Source organism: Abramis brama (genome assembly GCF_963993115.1).
Source record: "Abramis brama genome assembly, chromosome: 5".
NCBI lineage: Eukaryota > Metazoa > Chordata > Actinopteri > Cypriniformes > Leuciscidae > Abramis > Abramis brama.
Genome location: NC_139967.1, coordinates 40,212,150 through 40,237,781, shown reverse-complemented (window position 1 = coordinate 40,237,781; position 25,632 = coordinate 40,212,150). Strand labels below are relative to the sequence as shown.

Below are 25,632 nucleotides of genomic sequence, written 5' to 3'. Positions count from 1 at the left end.
CTCCTGGTAGGGTAAAGGCCCTTCTCCACCCTAGGGCAGGCTATGTGCCCAAGGTGCCATGGAATGTGGCACCGTCTGTGATCGTGCAGGCTTTTCATCCTTCACCACATGTGTCGGCTGATCAAGGCTACACTTATTATGCCCTGGAGGCCTATGTACGTAGGTCCTCCGGTTGGAAGAAGTCGGACCAGCTATTAGTGTGTTTAGGGTCACTTAAGAAGGGTTCTCCTGTCCCAAAGCAGACAATTAGCAGGTGGATTGTGGAGGCTATTTCCTCAGCATATGAGGCGCGCAGTTTTCCCTCACCTCTGCTGATAAGAGCCCACTCAACTAGAGGAATGGCATCCTCTAAAGCCTTGCTGTCAAAGGCTTCCCTTCGAGAAGTCTGTGATGTTGCTGGCTGGGCCTCCCCACACACCTTCATTAGATATTATAGCTTGGATCTGCCCTCCACGCTGGGTTCTCAAGTCCTCTCGTCCTGAGCTGTGCAGTGTGTCACAGTGGGTATTTTGTGTCGTCTTCTAAGCAGTGCAAGTTCCCTCTAAAAGGTACGACTTTAACCCTTGTTCCCTGAGAAGAGAATGAAGAGGAACTATCAGAAGCTATTACTGTTGTGTGCCGGCTCCCCTTTGTAGCTTCCGTGTATGCTGTCACATTATGTCATGACGCAACACCACTCGAGATTGGACTAATTTCACACGTGCTTCAGACGCTATCATGCTGGATGCATTCCCCAAAGAGTCATCTTCAACACAGCGTCTCATTCCCTTCTCGGGGAACAAGGGTTACAGTTGTGATCCGAGACGTTTTTCACTACCAGCCCCGTTATCTATTATCTATTATACAAAATCAACAGTAGTTATTTAGATTGATATGGTTTGGAATTGGTAAAATGTGCAGAATATTGACTTGCATAATAATTGCAACAGTTTCAAGTTGGTCACACAGATTTGCTGTGTTTACCAATAAAAAGCTACTTAATTTGAAAGTGACTTCTGTGTGAGCTGAGCTTCATACATTGCTACACTATTGACAATAGACAACGGACCTTTTTTGCCTGTAAATGCCTGTACATTTTTTTTCTTATGTACTTTAAGTCTTCCACGCAGAATGAATATATGAATGTATACTATATACAAAGTCAATGCTGACATTGACTTTTTCTTTTTATCTGCCACAGATTTTGGCTTTGGAAACTTCTTCCGTCCCGGGGAACCCCTGACCACTTGGTGTGGAAGCCCACCATATGCAGCTCCAGAGGTGTTTGAAGGACAACAGTATGAGGGTCCGCAACTGGACATCTGGGTAAGAGCTTGGCAGTACACTGACTATATCAGATGGAAATGCTCAATTAATTTGGTATATATAAAACTGAGTACAATATTCATGTACCATGTTATTTACATGGTTACATCATAATCACGTAAAGCCCCTGCTGGGGAAAAAAAGCTAAAAATCAGCCTTATCTGGTTGGTTGGTCTTAGCTGTTTTAAGATGAATGGAGCTGGTTTAAGCTGGTCAAGCTGGTCTCCCAGCCTGGCCAAGCTGGTGTACAGCTGGTTTTAACTGGTTGGTCAACTCGTGGCCTGACCAGCTGAGACCAGCCTGATCATCTAAAGAAGTGGTCAAAACCCCTCTAAAGCCAGCCTGTTAAGCCAGTTATGACCAGGCTGGAAGACCAGCCAACCAGATTTGTCTGGTTTTAGCTATTTTTTTAGCAGCAATATAGGCTCTATAGCAAATCTCAGCTGTGTGATTGTTTATATTGTCATAAAAGGGTCAACTTTATTATCGCACAGCTCTATATAAAGATGGATATATTTATCCACACAAATGCAGTACAATCATGTAAAGCAAAATATACTATGTAGCAAATCTCAACTGCCTGATTTATTTAGTCATAAAATGTAACTATATTATCACCCAGCTCTTTATATAAAGTTGTATATATAAGTATGTCCAACTTTATTATCATACATACAGTATACTTGCGTAGGGCTGATATAGCAAATCTCAACTGTTTTATTGCTTGTATTGCCGCAAAATGTATCCCCAGCTCTAATCTGCTAAATGCGATTATAAACATCAACATCATGAATTTCTGTAAAGCTGCTTTACATTTGTGTATTATTAAAAACACTACATGTATATAAATAAATTTGACTTGACTTGACCTAGTTCTCCAAAAAATAGCATGGTATTACCATGGTACCATGTTCAAAAAAGCATTGTAATGCCATATTCGGGGGCATCAAACTAATATGTATGTATTAGACAGCTGACGAAATTCTTCCCGGTTGTTGATTTGTCATCTTTTTTGTCAGTATGGAGAATTGCGTCAACAACTAATGGTAATTTAATTGATTGAAAACATAATTATTATTTCCTGCATTGTGTGTGGGTGGTCCTTTGTGCTAGTTCCTAGGCAGAGATTTATGTTTATTTATTGATTTTCTGTGAATGTGTGTGTCATGCAGAGTATGGGGGTGGTTTTGTACGTGTTGGTGTGTGGCGCTCTTCCATTTGACGGCCCTAGCCTTCCTGTTCTCAGACAGAGGGTCCTGGAGGGTCGTTTCCGCATCCCCTACTTCATGAGTGAGGGTGAGGAAGTCACAATAACACAATTATACGACTGTTCATGCATGTTTGAGTTGGCATGAATACAGTAGGTATTTGTCAACCACCTCAATATCTATATTATTTGGAATCAATACTGAAAGACAGTGTTGGGGGTTAAATGCTACATAACTAGTACATTGCTGCTTACACCAGAAGATAAAGTTTCAGAAGGAGGCAGCATCTCTTTTGAGCTCATCGTATTCAATGTATAATTTTTCAGACTGTGAGCACCTGATCAGGAAGATGTTGGTTCTAGATCCAGCCAGGCGTTTGTCCCTGAGTCAGATCAAAGAACATCGCTGGATGGTGCAGGAGGTCCCGTCCCAGCGGCCTGTGCTCTACAGACAGGGTTTGCCCTGCGAGAGCAAATCAGGCTTGGGTGAGCACAGTGAGCAGGTGCTGCGACTCATGCACAGCCTGGGCATCGACCAGCAGAAGACTATTGAGGTCAGTTGATCAGCTTTTTACTTGGCCAGGGTTTGGAATGTGATTAATTCCAGTGCAGTTCCTGAGATTAAACTGCATTTGAATTAAGGTTGCAAACAGGATGTAGAACTGTAATTCAAATTTGACTTTAAGAAAGTACAAATGAAATTACAAATTGAATTGAAATGATTTTCATGCGCAAAACATATGGGCTATTATGAAAAACCTTAAATGATGTTTGACATAGCCAGCTATAGGAATTTATATTTAAATGATATACATTTAATTATATTTAATAAACTAAATGTCTCATTTTATGTACTATTATGGAAGATCACTCATTGAGAACCAAAATACTCTAATTTTCTCAATATATTCTTTGATGATTAGATCAAATTTTCAATTTCAGTATTTATTTTTATTAAGTTTATGAAGACATTTTGTTGTGCGGCAAGTCAAAATTAAAATCTTTTTACTGGATTTACATATTTTTGGGGGGGAAATAATTATACATAAACATCCACAATTAGTCAAAAACAATGATATTATTATTTATGTTTTTCCACAAAACTTGTGTTTTATTACATTTCTGTGAGACAATCCTGAGCCAATTCTTCAATTCTGAACTCTAGTAGTGTTTTTTTTTTTTTTTTTCTAAAAATAATTTCTCCTATGAATTCCAAATCTGATTTCTCCAAAGTATAGCCTTTCAGAATCTTTTCAAACCGTACTGATAGAAATGTGACATTTCTAGTGTTCTCTTTCCTTGTCTGTCTTGCTCTCCTTGCCTTTCCTGTCACAGTCTCTCCAGAACAAAAGCTATAACCACTTTGCTGCTATCTACTACCTGCTTGTGGAGCGGTTGAAAGCGCATCGCAGCAGTTTCCCTGTGGAACAGCGTTTGCACGCCAGCCAGCGCCGCCCTAGCACCGTCGCTGAGCAGACTGTTGTCAAGGTAACCCCATCTGTGAAGTCTTCCCAGACATATTGAAATGGCGTTGGTATAAAAATGTAAATATTGGAATCATGAGAAACAAAATCTGTATTCCAGCCATCCTTCTTTCAGTTTAACCTCTGTGACCGTAAACCATATAAACAAGCTTTTAAGGTTTGGTGGGTTGCTTGTGAGTTTAACATATACAGAGTTTAAGACTACTTAAAAGTACCTGTCCATGTAACAAAGGTACAACCATGATAGTTACAATACCATGATATTTATTGGTATTTTACAGACCATGGCGGTTCCCTCCCAAGCGTGCGTCCCTCCTCAGGCAGCACGTCACCTGCGTTCACCTGTTCTGTTGCAGTCCACCACAGACACATTTACCTTCCCACAAACCCCTGCTTCCCCAGATCAGACGCTCATAGAGGAAGACGTGGCAACTCCCAAGGTCAGTTATGTTTCAACTGAAGTGAGCCCCAAAACAAAGAGTGAAAAAAAGGTTATTAAATGGATTCTTCTTGCACAGAGAGAAATCTCTCATCCTCCTTTCGGGCTTGAGGCTATATTTCGCAAGCTCTGCCTGCATGTTTTAAATAGCAGCGTTACTCATTGGCGCTGCTGTATGACGGCAATAAGAGCTTTTGTCTGCAGCGTGTGAAGTTCCTCTGCCTGCGTGTCAGCCTGATCTCTTCCTCATTACTCACCCGCAGTATCTCCGCAGCATTACAGCCTCTTAAAATAACAACTGCGTATATATATATTAAATAATAAAAAATGCTCTTTATGATTTCAGCGGCTGGTGTCACCACTGGGGGTTTGCGTCAGTGTAGGTATCTCAAGCACTCATTGCTAATCATTCATATATGAATGACTCAGACAGAGGCAAGGGTATTTATATGATACCTGGTATGAGGCGATATGACAGTATGCGCTTCGTGACACCTGGAATATGTCAACCGGCAGAGATTTTGCTGTACCATTTATACCATGGTAGCAGGGCTGGGCGATATGATGATGTACATTGTGGCAGCGATTTTGTGCTATATCGTTTATATTGTTGTATGTAAATATGTTTGTGTAGCACAGATTGTATACTTTAGGTTGTGTTCACACTTGACAGGTTTGGTTTGAATAAAACAAACTTTGGTGCGATTGCTCTGTTAGTGCGGTTCATTGAATAAGTCTGAACGCTGCCATCCGAACCCTGGTGCGCACCAAACAAGAAACAAACGAACTCTGGTGCGGTTCGACTGAACGCAACATGGACCAAAGACATCTAAATGAACCAAAAACAGGATGTGATGTCACAAGATGTGACTAAAAAGGACAGAATGCTCAAACATACCTGTTTTTTCACGCCATAGGAGCTACGTTACACAGAGGTGTCGAAAACGGCGTCTCCTTGCTGTAGATTAGGGTTGCCCTACATACTGTAGTTTATGGTGCGTTTAAATCATGTCGGAAAGATCGTATTTATGAGTTGAATGCACATTAACGCCACCACAATGCCGTTAATATGAGTGGGTTTTCTTTAAACCCTGATCTTTACGAGTTGGAGGCGTGTCAGTGAGAAACATGGCGGAATACCACAGTACTTAAAGGTGTTTAGCAGTGATATTGTCAGGCTTTTCTTAGTTAATTGCCTGCACAAAATATGATAGCATTGTAATATATAACAATATAATATGATCATGGGGAAACATGAAGCCTGCATTTCAGCCCTCTATTTGCAGGCTGTTGTTACAGTAACGCCAGCCTGTCAGTTTTGCTGCCTGCTGTTACACAACACCACGGCCCTGTTTTTGTAAATGCCCCTGATGTGCCAGTGATGGGCCACCCATGTGATCAGTGCTGGGTGCTCAGTCCACTCGTGAGAAGCGTGACTACAACATTTGTCACCTTGGCTTTCGCAAGGCAATCTCCACAGCTACTGTTCCTTTAATTGACATGCAGCGTTGACTCATCATGTGGGGACTCTGCCATATACATACCAATTTGGCCTCCAAAAGGTCTTTTTCTGTTTGCTCCTGTACCTCAACCGATGTTTGCAATGCCAAGGTCAAGAGTTTAATTCCCAGGGAACAACACACTTTAACAGTAGCCATTGAATGGACTGTAAGTGGTACTTAAAGTGAATGCCAAATGAAAATGTAAATGTTTGTTTATGAAGAAGGGGAAGCGTGATAAGTCATTCATTTAGCCTCTGCACCTGTGGAGCAGAACAGATGGCAATCTAGGGATCTCTTCAAACATGTTGAGGTCACGCTCTCACAAACTTATTTCAACTGGCTTATTGTAATTCAGGAAAGCTGCTGGTCGCCTGTGGGCATTTGACAGAGCAGCATTACATAACTCTGAAAAAATGAAACTGATGACACGGACATGGAGTTGCAGACATAGTCTAACGCAGAGTTTACAAAAGGGGTTTATCATGCATTTTGGTAATTCGTTGTGCAGTAGGTTCATTTTATTTAATTTTTATTTTAAGGAAAAGAAGAATATGAATATTAAATACTGATTTTAAACTATACTGGCCAGTGATAGAAATAAAAAAATATATATATTATTTGTTGTTGGTTAACTGACACTGGATGAAAATTAATAATGTTGTTCCAAACCTATATTCTGTTGTTTATTCCATAGAACACGAAAGTAGACTTTTGAATCTTATACAGTTCATAAATAAAAGTGACCATAGTTTTCAAACTCAAACGTACCAAATGTATCAAAAAGTAGTCCATTTTACTAGTACTTTAGGGGCTTTTGCACCGGAGGAAAGTTTTTTCTTAGTTCCTATTATTATTGGTGAATGTACCTGCTTTTTGGCGTGTTCGCACCGCAAGAACTGGGACTAATTTTAGTTATAGGAACGCCTTTTGGGGAAACTAAACTAGCTCCACAATAACAACTACCAGTGACGTAAGTGTATGTTGATTGTTAGCTTGCAGTCAATTGTAAGAAAGGGACGGGGTTTATGCAGACAAACTGACTGGAGAAATCCTGCATACATCAGAGAGAAGTCTGTCGTTTCACCAGAAGATTAAGTTGACATTTTGGATAAAAAATTACAAGGTCAAAAAAAAAAAAGACTGGATGTATTGTTAATAATAAGATCTATAACATTAAAGGTCCCATGATATGAAAATTTCACCTTATGAGGTTTTTTAACATTAATATGAGTTCCCCTAGCCTGCCTATGGTCCCCCAGTGGCTAGACATTTTGATAGGTGTAAACCAAGCCCTGGGTATTTTTGAGAAAATGAAAGCTCAAACGGGCGAATCTAGAATCTTCCCTTTATGTCGTCATAAGGGGAAAGGTCACCTCCCCTTTCTCTTCTTTGCCCGCAAAGAGAATTTGGCCCGTCCATGAGAAAATGAGCTGCGCGAACGCGATATTGGATTTTCCTCGAGAGACATCATGGCTTGCAAACGAGCGAAGCATGGCAGTTGCTCAGTGTTTGGATGTACAAATGAACACAAAAGTATTTTTTTTAGTTCCTTCATCCGAGCCTCTGAAGAACCAGTGGGTTATGTGAATTTCTGATGTGTTAGTGTAATTGTTCAAGTTCAGACAGATAATCTTTCTCTCAAAATCGTTCAGTACTGTTTATGCATCAGTAAATCAAACAGAGTGTTCAAATCAGGCTAGGAAATATGCCTTTTATTTCTAAATTATTACAATATTTTTATCTTAAAAACATACTAACATTATAAGGGCACCCCAGGAAACATTATAAAATAATAAAATAATCCATGTCATGGGACCTTTAAGAAAATAGATGAATTTCCATTTCATGTCGAATAAAATGATTCCCTAATAATCTTCACTTCACATCAATTTCAAAGCGTTCTTGTTTGCCTCTTGGAGAACAGCTAGTAGTCACATCTATTGCTTTTCAGCTTTGATTTCAGTTGTCAGATCTGAAAAAATCAAAGTGAAAACGTCCAAAGAGTGCTGAGCTATTTCAGCCCAAAATAGTTTTGCCAACAGTGTGTGTGTGTATTTATATCTCAGGTGGATGGCTGCTTACTGGACCCACTCCCTCCGGTCGTTGTCCGCAAGGTCAGCGGCTCGCTGCCTAGCAACGTCATGGAGACGTCCATTGATGAAGGTATTGAGGCTGAGGAGGAGCACACTGTGCCCCTAGCCGCCTTTCATACAGCTCGCTTCAGTCAGCGCCGGCACACTCTGTCTGAGGTCACCAACCAACCTGCTGTGCTGCCCATCACAGGTTAGTTCTGCATTTTGTACTGTATGTTGAGTCGAGGCAATTATAGTCTAGACACATATATATTGAAATATAGTGTCTTAAAGATACATACTGTATTACCGATCAGAAGTTTGTGGTCTGTAAGATTTTTTTTATGTTTTTATCTTCTGCTCACCAAGACTATTTGATAAACAATACAGTAAAAACAGTAATATCGTGAAATTATATTTTAAAATGTAATTATACATGAGAACACAGAGCTGAATTTTCAGCATCATTACTCCAGTCTTCAGCATCGCATGACCCTTCAGAAATCATTCAAATATGCTGATTTAGAGCTCAAGAAACATCTCTTAGGATCTCTTTTTAGGATTCAACGACAATTAGAAAGTTCAAAAGAACAGAATTTTCTTTTTTGAAATATACGTTTTTGTAACAATGTAAAAGTCTTTAATGCAGATTAGTATGCATATACTATATATACTAGAGATGCACCGATACTAAATGTCTTTGCCGATACCGATAGTCGATTATTCAGAATGATATCTGCCGATACAGAGTTTTGATTTTCTTAAGGACAAAAATCTCCCAAATAATGCTGCAAACTATACAGGGAACTCTCATTTGGTACATTACTATGATGTTAGAGGTTAGAATTAACAACAGAGCTATTATTTTCTACTGGTATTTATTTTATTATGTAATAATCACACTCAAATAAAAAACGTAAATATTTTATGCAACTCAAATTTATTCAAAATATACATATATAATAAACAGTAAATAAGCTCCTCTCTAGTGTTTTTTATAGCCAACTAAAGACCTGTGAACAATGGATAACTTAACTGAGATAAATGTGATCTTACATGACATTTTTCTCAACTTGTACTGTACTTTCAATATACCTTCTGATGTTCATTCATGTTTATTTTGTGCTATGTATTAAAATAAATGTATTTAAAAGCAGAGGCTTTGTTTCTCATCAGAAGTAACAACCTCTTTGTGATTATCAGAAGGGAGGCGCACTACAAATAATGTTTGGTGTAGGGAAAAAACGCAGACCTGACAACCCTGGCTTGAACTACAGGTGATTCATTGGGTCAAATAGAGCCTGCTTTAATGTTGCTGTTTTTTAACTATTAATTTGTTATTGTCGCGTTAACTTGCCCTAAATTTAACACCAGAGATTTTCTTCACACACAGTACGAGTTTCAATCTGACACGTTTTTCTGGCCCTCTTTTGATTGACAAGATATAATCTGCCATGATCATCAGCTAGTGAAAATAATTGCTTTTATTGGCCGATCGGTGCATCTCTAATATTATATTGTTGAATTAAACTTAAATTCATTTATTTATGCCCACTAGATGGAATAAAAAAAGAAAATTCAAAACAGGGTCATCTGCACTCATGTCAGTTTTTTTAATGTAAGGAATGGAGTTCTGGAGAGAAACTTGGAATTCTAGCTAAACTACTACTGACATTAACACACAGTGAACCTTTTTTAGTAGACAGTTTGATTTTGCTCATGTCACTTACAGTACATCAATGTTAGACTAGTTTATTTATAAAGCACATTTACTACACAATGGGAATTCAAAGTGCTTTACATAATAAAGAGGAAAAAATAAGATAAGATAAATAAAATAAAGTTAGAGAAAATGAAATGAAAGCTTAATTTAAATCTTAAAACAAAAAGGATAAAGTATAAACAAAAGGACAAACTAAAAATGCAGTCTACTCAGTAAGGTGAAGTGCATATTCAGAGATTTCACAGGTAAACAGATGTGTTTATGTTTATGTCTGGACTGGAATGTGGTCAGTGAGGCTTGGATTATTGTTTTTACATTGTAATGTAAACCATGCATTATGTTGCAGTTCTTAAAGTTCACGGTAACTTGATAAGGTTTATGTACTCTCCAAAGTCAGCTTTAACTTGCATTTGAGTCTTACCATTCATTTTGGACCCTGAATAAATACTGTTACATCTATATACTTGAGTGAACTTCAGTTACTCTCCACAGGTCTGAACCCGTCCCTCGGCAGCATGGACTCAGAGTACAGCATGGGTTCAACACAAAGTGACTTCAGCTTGCCTGAAGAGAATCCAGCTCTAAGCACTACACCTGCCAGCTCCACAGCTCCAGTCTTCCTCAGCAAGAAGCCTCCTGAACCCCTGCAGCCGCTCAACACAGAGGAGCGGGACGCTCATAATCACTCACTAGTCAGTTTCAGAGAGGGGCGAAGGGCTTCAGACACTTCTCTCACTCAAGGTCGGGATGATTTGTGTTCTCTTGTGCACATTATTTTTCATTTCGCTTTTTCATCCATCACCTTTCTCTCAAAATTTGTTCAAGGAATGGACACGCTACATTTATGCTTGCGAAATTACTTTGGACAACATATATGGGCTATAGGATGTGAACTTAATAGTATATAACTGTACTCACAGCTTATATAATATTAATGAAATAAAGGGCCAATTCTGTGTTCTTAAAGGGATAGTTGTTCACCCAAAAATGAAAATTAGCCCATGATTTACTCACCCTCAAGTCATCCTAGGTGTAAATGACATTCTTCTTTCAGACCAATACAATCTGAGTTATATTAAAAAATGTCCTGGCTCTTCCAAGCTTTATAATGGCAGTGAATGGCCGTTTCTGTTTTTTCCATCAAAGTGCATCTATCCATCATAAAAGTGCTCCACACGGCTCTGGGGGGTTAATAAAGGCCCTCTGAAGTGTTGGTAAATATTTAAATATAATATCTAGCTTTTTTACTTTATAAAGTTTTAAATATGGATATTTTTCTTACACAAACGCATCACTTCACTTCAGAAGGCCTTTATTAACCCCTCGGAGATGTGTGGAGCACTTTTATGATGGATAGATGAACAACTATTCTCTGCCATTATAAGGCTTGGAAGAACCAGGACAAACCAAGACGATTGTATTCGTCTTAAAGAAGAATGTCATTTACACCTAGGATGACTTAAGGGTGAGTAAATCATGGGCTAATTTTCACTTTTGGGTGAACTATCCCTTTAAAGAGAACACACTATCATGACTGCAAGTGTATATAGATTGGGGATCAAGAGGTTAAGCCAAGAGGTTGTTCTGTTACATGTAGATCCTTTATTGGTTAAATGTCTTTTCACTATATAAATGCACAGGTCAGAATTCACCAAACTTAGACTATAGTTTGCAGCAAAAGACAAAAAAATCTGCTACTGCATCTGTTCTTCTGTGTGTGTGATTGAAGCACAAAATCTAGCATGCCCACCACTTTACTGTCTGCAGGCATGTATTTGCATGTCATAATCAGTGTTTTGGAATATTTATTGTTAGTGGATAAAATAACCCTCATTCTGACTGATATCTGACCTTCTATGAATAATGGCTACTTTTAAAAGCAGAATATAATCACAGTGATTCACTTCTGTACTAATTATAGCAGTAGTCAATGAGTCAGACCACCCCTGCAGCAGTCACAGGAATATCTCTACCAGTTCATCTGACTCGAAATCTGTTGTATTTATTGAACCTATGGTTTAACAGGTTTAGTGGCATTCAGACAGCACCTTCAGAACCTGGCCAGGACCAAGGGCTTCCTGGAGCTGAACAAAGCCCAGATAGTGTTAGGACTCCCCACCGTCAGTCCACAGGACTATCCATTCAGTCACCAGGTCAGAGAGCAATTTGTGCTGGTCTCAGTTTGTTTTCTATTTTTTTACATTTTTAAGCATAAGTATTGTGCCTTTGAACTTGAAATAAAATAGGTGGCAGAATACGGATAAGAGTCTTGGAAGATGACCGATGACTAAGGTATTTATGCTGATATAAATACCTATTTTTTTTATAATTTCAGGGTGAAGGACGCCAGTGTCTAAGTGGAAAAGATACGTTGACATTCACGGGTAAAATGCACCCTTATTTGCTATCCAGGAGACAGAGTTTGGAGACGCAGTACCTCGCTCAGCGACTACAGGTGGGTCAATTGTGTATATGAGTATCCACAATAAACAAAAGGGGGAAAAAATTTGGTTTAAATCACACGAGCCAAGCTTTTAGAAATGTAATTTTTGTGTTAATGTTGGTTTCTTATGGTTTTGAAAAACTTTTTTATAATTTTCAAGAAAAGTTTAAATTTAATTATTCTAAAAATGTCATGTGGTGTAACCAAGTAAAATATAATAGGTTATTTTCCATACACTATGAATTTATGTGAACATTCATATCTAAATCATATAAATACATATATTTTTCAAAATAAAGAGTTTGTGAATAAAGTGTTTATTAAGTTAGTGGGGAGTTGCACCAGTTTTTCTCAATCGATTTGGCACATTTCTCCAAACTCAGGTCACTGTTCTCAAAACAGTTAATACAGTAACCTGAACACTTTGTAGTTGTCCTAAACAGGTTGTACATTTTCCTTCATTTCATGCAAATTACAAATCACATGCATAATTTTTTTTTAAAACTGAATCAAATTCTCAAATGTTTTCACAGTAGGCTACTTCATACAGCCAACCAAAACGTTAATATATCAGGAAAAAACAATTGCAGCTCTTTTTACTGGTTTTACAAAAATCACAATCATTTGTGCACCATTTTTCCATTATTTGTTCAATTCTCAGTTGCACTTGGAATGTTCTCAATTAGCCCCAAATAAATATCTGCTGAGTTAGAAATACACACTACACAGGAAATGCAAATTCCCTAATTGTTTACCCAGCTATCAATTACAAAAACTATAAATGGGAAGAAGAATGGGAAAAGGAAGAGGTGTAAGAGTGAGAGGTTTTGGAGAGGAAGGGTAATATTGAGAGGGAGAGGAACATTGAAAGAGGTTGAAAGAGAAGAGGGGAAAGGAATAGATGGTATAGGAAGAGGAGATGGAGCAAGAAGAGTTGAGGATTTAGGAGAAGCAAGAAGAGCTTCTTACAACCAAGTAAGTCTTCTTCAAATGATGGAAGAGGCTTGTGGAGAAGTTGAGGCACAAGGATGGATCCAGCATTCACAGCTTTTTTTACCCACGATCCATGACTCGTGAAAATATATGCTGTGATGTTGATGAAATTCTTTGACCAGATGTATATGAGAGGCAAGATTTATAAAGTTCACTGATTCAATAATTGCAGTATATTTATTTATTTATTTGTAAAACTCAATGCTATACAACTAAACTCGTCATTAAAGAACTTTGAAGAACACAATGAAAGGACGCGAAAAAAATGTATTTTCATTCCTGTATTTGTGTATCTATAGCTGAATATGTTATCAAATCAACACTTGTAGTATTGATGTTAGTATTTATTTTTGATAAATGCATTACTAGAATAAAATGCATGGCTTCATTATGCAGTGAATATTGAACTGTTTTGCCAACATAAGAGTGTGGTTAGTTTGCTGTTTTAATTGTTTTGAGAGCAACCACATTAATTTGGAGAAATGTGTCAAATCGATTGAGAAAAACTGTAATACCTGAACTAACCTTGCCTAAATCATAAAAAAGCTCCAATGATCTGCTTCGTTTTATCCATGGATTCTGCGTGTTGGTTAGACCACATGACTTTGGCCATGCAGACAAACATTTTTCAAATATCAATAAGCAATGATGCAGTTTTTTTCTGAGAAATGATAATATAAGATAGTCAAATTACTTGGTTTTCTTTTCAAGAATTTAAGTTTTTTTCTTTATTATGATTTTTTTTTTCTATTATGAATTTTAATTCAGAAATTAAAATGCTCATTAAAGAAGAGGTGTATTCAAGTCGTATGCATGAATAACTTTTTTTAATGTATTATTGAATAAACTAATAGATACAGACTAAATATTAGCATCATATCTTTGATTCAGATATCACAGTGTGAAAATGTACAAAAACAATATTTCTGCTAATATAGTGGAATGTGTAAATATGTTGCAGGACTATTGGTTGGCATGTAAACTGTTAAAACTTGGTATTTATAGAAACTTGATTTTTGGTAAACTGTAAAAAATACGGCAACTGTGGTTGCCACAAATTTACCGTAAAAAATACGGTAGCAACATTTTAGGTTGTACAAATTTAACTTAAATTTACAGGGGGGAAAAGTATTTCAATAACTGATATAATGTTAATTAACCAATCTACTGAAGTACTAATATCTGTTTTGTACCTTTGTAATATACTGACAACCACCCAACAGGTGGTGATGAAAAAGTCACATGATGAATCAAAGCTCATCACAAGCAGCTTTTCCACAAGCTGAGAAGGTAAATACTAATATATAAAGAAGGTGCACAGTGTCATTCACACAAATACTAAACACCATCACGGTAACATGCATGACAGAAAAATAAAAATGTAATAAACATTAATTGAACAACATCAGATGTAACATAAAACCCTAATGTACATAACTAATTAGAAAAAAAACTAAGAAAACTAAGAAACCATTATTTCAACAAAAATACATCAAATGTGAAGTGTCACGCAGGGAATTCTGGGAATTTCAATTTACAGTTTTTCACTGTAAATAATACAATGACTTGCACTTTTTCACTTCCAAAAACTGTAAATTTAAGTGTTTTACTGTAAAATTACATTAAATGTGCAGGTTTAATCTATTACGGTTATTCAACGTATATAGTACGGAAACTTTCTGTCAACCAGTTAATCGTATTTTACCGTTTACAGTTTTTACAGACATGCTGCTGTGAGCATGTAAGATATGCTGCTGCTGCTGCTGCATTAATAGGCATAGATAAATCCCATTGCAGATCTATACAGGTGGAGCTGGGGGAGGTGGAGGGTTTCAGAGGACCAGATTACAGAAAACACTGATTAAATGGGTCATGAACTGCATTGCTTTATTGTTTTATAATTTTCCCTGGGGTGCACTTATAATGTTAATATGATTTTTACAAATTAATATGGTCATAGTTTAGAAATAAAAGGCATTTTTTCTACCCTGATTGTATCCCTCTGGCTAACAGCTTTGATTGGCTAATATCTTTGCATATGAAATAGCTAAGTATTACATGTGGAACTCTCTCAAAAACTTTTACCACATTTTTACTATTACTGCTGTCAATGTTAACTAATCGTGAAACGTGTTGATTATAGCATTATATTTAGATCATGGCATGAAAGGTTGCAGTGATGAGCATTGTAGCCAATCAGACATGTTGAGCGCATGAATGCAGAGATCTCGTCACTGTAACTTGTTTTCTGCACCAGGGTCGGCGCCGTGAGGGGGATCTGATTTGTGCCCCCTCAGTTTCAAACTGTCCCCCCTCCACCCCCGAAACGGGACGTTAACCCTTTGATGCGTATGATCACACCGGTGTGAATAGAACGTTCAGTGCGTCACTGCTAAATTCAAACATGCTTTTTCTCTTTGGCTGGTGCTGAGCCAGAGACGGACGCGCTCAGTGCTTTTCATATATCACAACTATTCAATGTTTTCAACCACATAATGTTTATTTTAGGTTTCAGACATTTAAATCAAGTTTGTTAAAAAAAAAATACATTTATTGTTTGTTAAATTCGAGTTCCATACACTGATGTCTATGGAAGCTGCAATAATAATTATTTCAATTATAATTTGACGAAGTGCTATATTCATATCAGATACACATTGTGTATGAAACAATAAAGTTTACTCTATTCTTCTCCCAGTTCACCGGCCACTTTTGTGTATTTCGGGAAAAATGGATGAATTTACCTAATGTAAAGCCGACAGATCCTCTGTATTTCGGTGCAAATTCATCGCATGTTATGTCAAATAACTTGATCATTATAAACAACACAACACATTCACTTCCACATATTTGATAATCGGAATATATCATATAATTCATAATGTAGTTAACACGTTTGTGAATATTTTGAATAAAAAAAGGAAATAAACGTGATACATGTGTCATGTGTGGCTGCATGGCACAGCGCCAAGGAAGTAATACGTTCTAAAATAATGTTCTAAAATAATGGTCGGCTTAAAAAATAGAGCCCCTAGAATAGATTTCCCTCATATATAACTGATTATTTTCATCCTACTAAGAGAAACAATGTGAAGTTGACCGTTTAGTCACTGGTTTGATTTACTGACACATAGACAAAGAACATCTGACTGTAGCTACATGAATCATTACATAGCAGAAATAACTTGTCACAGTTTGGTTGCAATAAAAGCTTTTTTTGGACTAACAAGGAAGTTTTCAGCTCTGAAACTTGCTGGATATTTGTATAATATGATCAGAGGCGGACAGAGTACACAGCTTCATTACTTGAGTAAAAGTACAGATACCCCTTGCTAAATTTTACTCAAGTACAAGTAAAAGTACTACAGTCAGATGTCTACTTAAGTAAAAGTACTAAAGTACTTGTTTTTAAAAGTACTTGAGTATCAAGAGTACAAGAGTACATTTTCTAAATATTGCATTACTACTGCCACAGTGCTTACATTGGTAAACACAGCAAACACTTGAAGCGAAAACTATCATTAACTTGTTCAGAAAATTGAAATAGTCTGGCGAGGTGGGGCCACGGGTTCGGGATGCGATATTTTTTTTCCCAGGATGGTAGGGGAAGACTCATGAATATTCATTAGCGAAGTCATCCCTGATTGGTCTGATGACCTACCCCTAACCCCACCCCTAAACCTACCCGTCACTGGGGTTAAGACCAATCAGGGATGACTTCCCTAATGAATATTCATGAGTATTCCCCTACCTTCCTGGGGAAAAAAAATACTCCCGGGATGGACCTGCTGCGTCTTCATCCATTGTTTTGTCCATGGTTTCGTCTCTTATCTAAATCTGACCATGGAGTTGACTTTGGCGGAAAGCTGAAAAGTTTTTGGCGGTGATTGCTGATAGGCTGTCCCAATCAGTGGCGCCTGCACAATCCAATCACGTTTGAGAGGGAACCAACAAATTGAGAGTTTCCGAGATTTTTCTTTTTTCCTTTTTTTTTTTTTTAGAAGAAGTAACGGGTACTCACGGTTATGGATAGAAATGTAGTGGAGTAAAGAGTACAATATTTGCCTCTCAAATGTACTTGAGTAAAGTCATGAGTACTCCCCAAAAATGATACTCGAGTAAAGTACAGATCCCTCAAAATTGTACTTAAGTACTGTACTCAAGTAAATGTACTCCGTTACTGTCCGGCTCTGAATATGATGACCTCTTATATGCCAAAAGCTCAAAGAAAATATGATTTATCAGTCCATGACCCCTTTAAGTGTTGGGCAAGCAATCTCACTGGCTGCAGAATCAGCGGAGGCCAATTCGCTTGTGCCATGTAGTAAAACGTGATTGCATGTAAAGGATCCATCAGCCTGTACCATCTAGAGTTTCATGAATAAAAAAGATATTTATTTTAAAAAGATTTTTATTATGGCTTGTTTTGTTTTTTGTTATTTCAGAGGGCCAGTCAGTTGGCAAGTGGTCTTGGAAGTGGGCAGATGTTTTGTAAAGAGGCTGCACCACGCACTTTAGAGCAACAACTCCAAGAGCACAGGTGAGGAACAACTGCATTCAAAATGTCCTGAAATTGCCCGGACAGCAACATAGTGTCGGTCCAGATCCGGGCCATATCTGGTACATGTGGATTCCACACGTGCCAGATGTGGGCCGGATCTGGGCGACACTATAACTTTCAGTTATGACACCTTTTCAATTGTAATCCTATGTGCAGACTGCACCAGAAGAGGCTCTATCTCCAGAAGCAGTCTCAGGTACAGGCCTACTTCTACCAGATGCAGCTGGCAGAGGATGGTTACCCCCCTCCCCAGGACTGCAGAGACCCCCAGAACAGTCCCCTGTCCAGCCCTCCCTTCACATGGACCCAAACCCTAACCCCTTTTCTGGAGCCTGGAGCCTCGTCCCTGGCTTACGGCCCCAAGTCAGCCCGCTTTCCAGACTGGCCACCGCCACCAGACAATCAAACAAACTACACCCCGTCCCTCCCTACAGAGCCCCTGTACGCATGGATTCCCGCCCAGCCGCCTCTCTCCACGGGCAAAGCAGAGAGCCCATCGGCACAACACACACCTGAAGCTTCTTTCCTGGACTGCGAGATGGTGGAGACCGTAGAGGCCCCACAAGGGTGTGTACTCGTAAACTAAATGTGAAATAAAGCACTCTGAGGCTGGCTCTCAGACACAAGTGTGGTAAAAAAAAGCTCCCTCAGGGACGAACAAAATGCCATGGTTTGGGTCACATCTTACAGATGCTACAGATGTGCACTTGATCCTTTGGTAGACCCTTACAGACCTTCATTTTCAAAGATGTTTGTGAGATGCGCTAGTGTCCTGATATGTTTTTTTTTTTTTTTCGGTAAGCACATATGAAATGTAGTGCAGCTACCATAGAGTTTAAAAATCAGTATTAAAGCAATATTCCTTTTCCTATATAATACTCTAGAGTTCTATGAGTTTCAGTGTTTTTATAAGTAGTTTGTTTAATACTTAAATGATTAGTAGCTACTCAAGTTTTCATTATTGGTAGTGTGTGATTTTTAAATAATAGATCATTAACAAAGAAATGTGTAAATATAAGGACGATAAAAAAAGTCAGCATGAAACAATTCAGAGCATTTTTTCCTTAGTAAAATGATGTACTTGTTACCCAGACAGCAACATAGTGTCGGCCCAGATCCGGCCCACATCTGGTACACGTAGTTTCCACACGGCCCAGTCACATTTTATTGTCTGGGTTGTGAAACAGGAGAACAAAATATAGAGCGAGACCTAAGTACTACTAAGATGCCATTCTATGGAAGCTTGTTTCCACCAAAAAATGTAAAAAGAAACATTTTTAAAGATAATTGCGACTTTATTTCACAATTGCAAGTTTACATCTTTTTTTGTAAGAAATAACAGCATTATGAGATATAACCATAAACTCGCAATTCTGACTTCTTTTCTCAGTTGTGAGATAAAAACTCGCAATTGTGAGTTATAAAATATAAAGTTTTTCTCTGAATTGCAAGTTTATATCTCACAATTTGGAGTTTATAACTCGCAATTTTGTGCGTTTCCAGTTCAGAGGAAAAAATACTGACTTTTCTTTCGAAATTGCGAGTTTATATTTCCTAATTGGGGACATATTGTATATTTTTAAACCATAGATGCAGAAAAAAAACCCAATAAATTTATGTATGAAATTTGTATAGCATTTGGCGGCTATTACGTGGATCCTGGAAATCTTCTACATTTTGAACTGGAATCCCTCCATCCCTTTCTAAAATTCACTCCCTGGACTCAGTCCCACCATATTTCCAGCACTGTGTCTAACGCATGTTTACATAGTAAAACTTTGGAAAAGTTGAACAGTGGAATGCAAAAAACGCTTTCTGTTTGAATGGCCTCAAACACTTTACAATTTGATTCAAGATTCAATTTGTAAACATTTGATAATTACATATAAATGAACAAACTATAATTTGCAGCATTTATTAATCTAGGTTAATGTTAATTTAGACATATAAAGCAGTTGAAAATGTATTATTTATACTCCCATAAATTAACATTTATGAACAAACATGAATTAACAATACACAAAAGTATATTTACAAAATTACCTTTAACCAAGATTAATAAATGCTGCAAAATATTGTTATTCACTTATTTCATGATACCTAAAGCAGTAACTAATGGTAAGAAATTCAAGCTTATTGCAAGTATTACCACATTGCCTAAACAGCTTTTTGACGGCTGGTTAACATTAACCAATAAGCGTGCATGACCTAGGTGATGTCAGCAGACAGAAGTTGTGCTGAGCGATGATAAAATATTACAAAAACAAATCATCTGTGGAATAATATGCACTGATGGTTGTGCACAGTAAGACCAAACAACATGTGTTAAAGTAAATAAGGTGAATTTTGATTTCATGTTGACTTTACAATTACACTACCTACTTTGGACTCTTCGAAGTGGACTGGAAAAGTAGAAAAGAACAAGGTTACAGTATTTGTTCTTTTCCACCAGTATGTTTGTTTTTAGAGCCACTGTAAACATTCAGACTTGAGATACATGGATTACACCAATCAGAATCAACATACAATGATCTCACACAGCGTGCACTACTACTCAAACTGTTGTTGCTTTTTTTTTTTCTTAGAAACTTAACGTGTTGTGCCTTTCAATTCTTATTGTTCCTTTCGAAGAATGTCTTGTTATTAGATTTAATTCTTCAAGTAAAACTTCCTGTTTGGAAATGCAGTATGAAGTACTCTCTTTTAAAAGATACCTTGAACCAAAGTCTCCATTTAGGTTCTTTTTTAAAGTCCACTATGTGGATTTTTTTTTGGAACCAGCTACATGAGATAGTTGTCATGGTCCTACATTATATTCAAAAGTATAGCAATATCTAGAGAAATAGTTCTGATGTTCAAAATATGGGTGTTGGTAGTGAGTGTTGTCATTTTATGCCTTTGGAGGAAAAAGATCTTATCGTGACTATTTAAAATTTGTAGTCAGTCTTTGACTAGTGTTGATATTATTACTGACATTGAAAAGTGAACTGTTTTGTTATAGTCGGTTTTCAGTGATAAGATGTTTCCCAATATGTAATCACAATATGAATTTTGTTATACTCAGTTGAAAATGCTGAGTTTCTTGCACAAGGGGAAATAAAGGTCACACTCTCCTTGACTGAAATCATTTGTGTGAGTGATGTTTTTGTTCAAACCACGTCTTACAACACACTACCTCAGTTCTGACCATGTACAGAGAATGATGGACTTTCAGTGGTTAAAAGACACTCCATTCCATTCGCGATCAGACGGGATAACCTTTGTTTCCCTCGTGCATCGTTGAGCCTTGGGCGCTCAACACACTGTCACTGGTTTGTCCCTCCTCAAACCACTGCTGACTGGGAACAATCCACAAGCCTTGCATTTTCAGAGACTCTGACCCAGTCACCTTGCCATAGCAATTTGGCCCTTGCCGAATTCGCTCAGATCTTTATGAATGCCCATTTCTCCAGCATTCAACATGATGATTATGAGAACTGATCATTTGATTACCATCTAATCTACCCAGGCCATAATCTGTGGCCTTGTTAGATGATCAATATTCACTTCACCTGTGACTGGTCATAATGTTTTGGCTCATCATTGTGAACACAGAATGGGTTATTGAATAATTTACATTGCAATTAAAATTGCATAATGTTAAGATATGCATTTTTACATAGATACAGATAATTTTTTAAAAATAGAAATACAAAATGTTGGAAAAATGTATTGTTTTAAATATGAAACTAAAAACCACAGTGGCAGCAAGTCAGTCTCAGGGTACGTTTACACGACAACGATAGTGTTGTTGTTGATAGATGAGTTTTCCGGGTACAGACGACACCAATGTCAAAACAATCCCCATTCGCACGGATCCACGAAAATAACTAAAACGCTGTATTCTTCTGCCAGGCCATTAGATGGAGATGAAATACTATTAGTGCAGCAGATTAGTAAAAAAAGCGTTCACTTTGGTATAAAAGCATGAAACTTGGCACAGATATTCTCTAAGGGCCACTATTTTGGAAAAAGGCGTTGGCCACTCAAAAATTCAATATGGCGGCCATTTTTCAAGATGGCCGCCATTGCTATTCAATGCTTATTATATCAATTATTCAAACAGTGATCCAAGCATAAAATTTTATACAAATACTCTCTAAAGGACATTAATTCCATTTCGTTAATGGAAAAAGATGCTTGTCCCTCAAAAATTCAAGATGGCCGCCATTTTTAAAGATGGCCACCATTCCTGTCAAATGTCTGCTTTGTCTGCCTCCTCTCCTTTGACCTGTTAAACTTGCCAGGGATATAAAATCCCCGCCGACATAGCTCTCAGGTTCATTGGAGTACACAAACCTCTCAACCACGGCAAGGTGCAGTCCACAGAGAGGAAGGGCCACTGTTAGAAAAAGGAAGTGGCCAGTAAAAATTCAGGATGGAAACCATTTTTCAAGATGGCTGCCATTCCTGTCCTATGTTCATTGCCACTGTTTCCAAAATAGTGATACAGATAATATGCCACAAATACTCTGTTAAGGCCACTTTTTGGAAAAATTGGATGGCCAATAAAAAAATCAAGATGGAGACCTTTTCCAAGATGGCCGTCATTTCGGTAGTATATACACTGATGCACACATGCATGTTAGCAAAAATACTCTTAATGGCCACACTCTTAGAAAAAGGCAATCGCAAAAATTCAAGATTCATTTTTCAAGGTGGGAGTTGCTTTAATAGTGTACTCTTTTGGGACTGAGTTAAAAGGAAGGATTGAAAAAAAAAAAAAAGTTCTATTCACATTTTTACCAGCTCAAAGGTCTTGTGGTTAGAGTGTCCAACCTGAGATTGAGCGGTTGTGCCCTGCCGAGTCATAATAAAGACCATTAAAAATGGTAGCCAATGCCTCCCTGCTTGGCAGTCAGCAAGTGTTGTATTGGGGGCAACATATCCAGGAAGGTGTACATATACAGTGGGGAGAACAAGTATTTGATACACTGCTGATTTTGCAGGTTTTCCCACTTACAAAGCATGTAGAAGTCTGTAATTTCTATCATAGGTACTCTTCCACTGTGAGTCACGGAATCTAAAACAAAAATCCAGAAAATCACATTGTATGATTTTTAATTAATTAATTTGCATTTTATTACAAGACATAAGTATTTGATACATCAGAAAAGCAGAACTTAATATTTGGTACAGAAACCTTTGTTTGCAATTACAGAGATCATACGTTTCCTGTAGTTCTTGATCAGGTTTGCACACACTGCAGCAGGGATTTTGGCCCACTCCTCCATACAGACCTTCTCCAGATCCTTCAGGTTTCGGGGCTGTCGCTGGGCAATATGGACTTTCAGCTCCCTCCAAAGATTTTCTATTGGGTTCAGGTCTGGAGACTGGCTAGGCCACTCCAGGACCTTGAGATGCTTCTTACGGAGCCACTCCTTAGTTGCCCTGGCTGTGTATTTCGGGTCGTTGTCATGCTGGAAGACCCAGCCATGACCCATCTTCAATGCTCTTACTGAGGGAAGGAGGTTGTTGGCCAAGATCTCGCAATACATGGCCCCATCCATCCTCCCCTCAATACGGTGCAGTCGTCCTGTCCCCTTTGCAGAAAAGCATCCCCAAAGAATGATGTTTCCACCTCCATGCTTCACGGTTGGGATGGTGTTCTTGGGGTTGTACTCATCCTTCTTCTTCCCCCAAACACGGCGAGTGGAGTTTAGACCAAAAAGCTCTATTTATGTCTCATCAGACCACCTGACCTTCTCCCATTCCTCCTCTGGATCATCCAGATGGTCATTGGCAAACTTCAGATGGGCCTGGACATGCACTGGCTTGAGCAGGGGGACCTTAAGTGCGCTGCAGGATTTTAATCCATGACGGCGTAGTGTGTTACTAATGGTTTTCTTTGAGACTGTGGTCCCAGCTCTCTTCAGGTCATTGACCAGGTCCTGCCGTGTAGTTCTGGGCTGATCCCTCACCTTCCTCATGATCATTGATGCTCCACGAGGTGAGATCTTGCATGGTGCCCCAGACCGAGGGAGATTGACCGTCTTCTTGAACTTCTTCCATTTTTTAATAATTGCGCCAGCAGTTGTTGCCTTCTCACCAAGCTGCTTGCCTATTGTCCTGTAGCCCATCCCAGCCTTGTGCAGGTCTACAATTTTATCCCTGATGTCCTTACACAGCTCTCTGGTCTTGGCAATTGTGGAGAGGTTGGAGTCTGTTTGATTGAGTGTGTGGACAGGTGTCTTTTATACAGGTAACGAGTTCAAACAGGTGCAGTTAATACAGGTAATGAGTGGAGAACAGGAGGGCTTCTTAAAGAAAAACTAACAGGTCTGTGAGAGCCGGAATTCTTACTGGTTGGTAGGTGATCAAATACTTATGTCATGCAATAAAATGCAAATTAATTATTTAAAAATCATACAATGTGATTTTCTGGATTTTTGTTTTAGATTCCGTCTCTCACAGTTGAAGTGTACCTATGATAAAAATTACAGACCTCTACATGCTTTGTAAGTAGGAAAACCTGCAAAATCAGCAATGTATCAAATACTTGTTCTCCCCACTGTACATCACGGTCCAGAATGGTGCATTTGCTGTCCAGAAGACCCCCCATTGTTCACCAAGCTTTTTCCATCCCCAGGCAGCAGGACTCTCTGCTTCTGGCTGACACTGGGTTGCTTGACCCCATATGCAGCCTGCCTGATATGCAGCACATTTAGTGTGTTGAAGCACATCTGCTCTTGTTGGAGGAATGGCTTCATATGGCCTCTGCTTTCGGGCAAACATGTCAAGTCTAGCCTCATCTACACTAACAGCTGTACTTGATCGATCATACAGCAGGACCACAAACTTCTCAAGGATCTCCAGGTCACTATCAGTCAGAACAGGACGGTATTGACTTAGTTTGCTGAAGATGAGGCCTCAAGGAAATGTCCAAGGTTTGCCAGGCAGTCTTTTTGCCTTTGTTGCGAAAGGCTGATACAGTATCACAACCCGTAAAGGCGTGAAAGAATAGAATGCCTTTGGTCTTAACCGGCCCAATAACATGGTACAGGTCATGAACACCAATCCACCGTAGGCTCACACCATGCCCAAATGCAACCCACAGCTGCTGGAGACCAAAATCCTGGAGGGATGGAAAGATGCTCAATGCTATAACAAGAATATCAGTGTCATTAGCTTTGATCATTATGGATTTGCTGCCCTCCTCTGTGGCATGTTTGGCATGTACAAAGATGCGGCTATCCGCTTCCTCATGGAAACATTTGTCTAGGCGATCGAGACAGGTTTCAGATGTACTCAAGACATCGGGTCCCTTGGTTACAACAACTTTGTTTGGCACAGTCATTTGAGCAATATTGTCAGCCAGAAAGTGGAAGAGGTCTGTTTTGTTATCAATATGTCTCAGGAAATTGCGTCAATTTGATGGAACTTTATTCTTGTTTGTCACTTGGCGTCGACCTCCCTGGCCTCGTTTAGATCTGGCACAACCTGTCAATTCAGGTGTGGCTATCTAACTACATCTATTACTAGCTAATTGATGAGGGGCTGTTAGACAGCATTTGGGACACTAAACTTAGCTATACTATTACTACTAGTCAAGAACTACAGTGTAAGTAAAACTAGATCAGCTGACACTGAACCCCATGCTGAGTTCCACAGCAGTGAAGTCACCAGTGTGCCCTGGTGGTGTAATGACGTTCACTCTATTAAACAAAACCTTCCTTAACACATTAAAGGGTAACTAAACCCTAAACCAACTTTTTTTAGTTAATGATCTGTAAGAATGGGGCTTTATTAGTGCTGTTCATTGATTCGAGTAACTTTTTTGACATTTGGATATAAAGTGTATGGTGGGTATCATTTGTGGGGACATTTGGGTATCTACAATATATGGTGTAAAAACGTCTGAGTG

The 25,632-nt window shown here is 38.5% G+C and overlaps 1 protein-coding gene across 4 annotated transcripts in view; it reads left to right on the top strand.

Moving 5' to 3' along the window:
• The window catches only part of sik2a (salt-inducible kinase 2a), a 39,308-nt gene extending 18,464 nt beyond the window's left edge, over positions 1–20,844 (top strand). For 3 of the 4 annotated variants that reach the window (XM_084115457.1, XM_084115456.1, XM_084115458.1), the window contains 11 exons: positions 1,181–1,305; positions 2,478–2,601; positions 2,840–3,066; positions 3,848–4,000; positions 4,278–4,436; positions 8,004–8,220; positions 10,225–10,473; positions 11,758–11,885; positions 12,068–12,187; positions 17,614–17,708; positions 17,886–20,844. In XM_084115457.1, the coding sequence (XP_083971583.1) occupies positions 1,181–1,305; positions 2,478–2,601; positions 2,840–3,066; positions 3,848–4,000; positions 4,278–4,436; positions 8,004–8,220; positions 10,225–10,473; positions 11,758–11,885; positions 12,068–12,187; positions 17,614–17,708; positions 17,886–18,315 (2,027 nt within the window). In that variant the 3' untranslated portion in view covers positions 18,316–20,844. Of the gene's footprint in view, positions 1–1,180; positions 1,306–2,477; positions 2,602–2,839; positions 3,067–3,847; positions 4,001–4,277; positions 4,437–8,003; positions 8,221–10,224; positions 10,474–11,757; positions 11,886–12,067; positions 12,188–14,391; positions 14,459–17,613; positions 17,709–17,885 lie in introns of all 4 variants that reach the window. The other variant, XR_014606343.1, reaches the window with a different exon arrangement.
• The last annotated feature ends 4,788 nt before the right edge of the window (positions 20,845–25,632 follow it).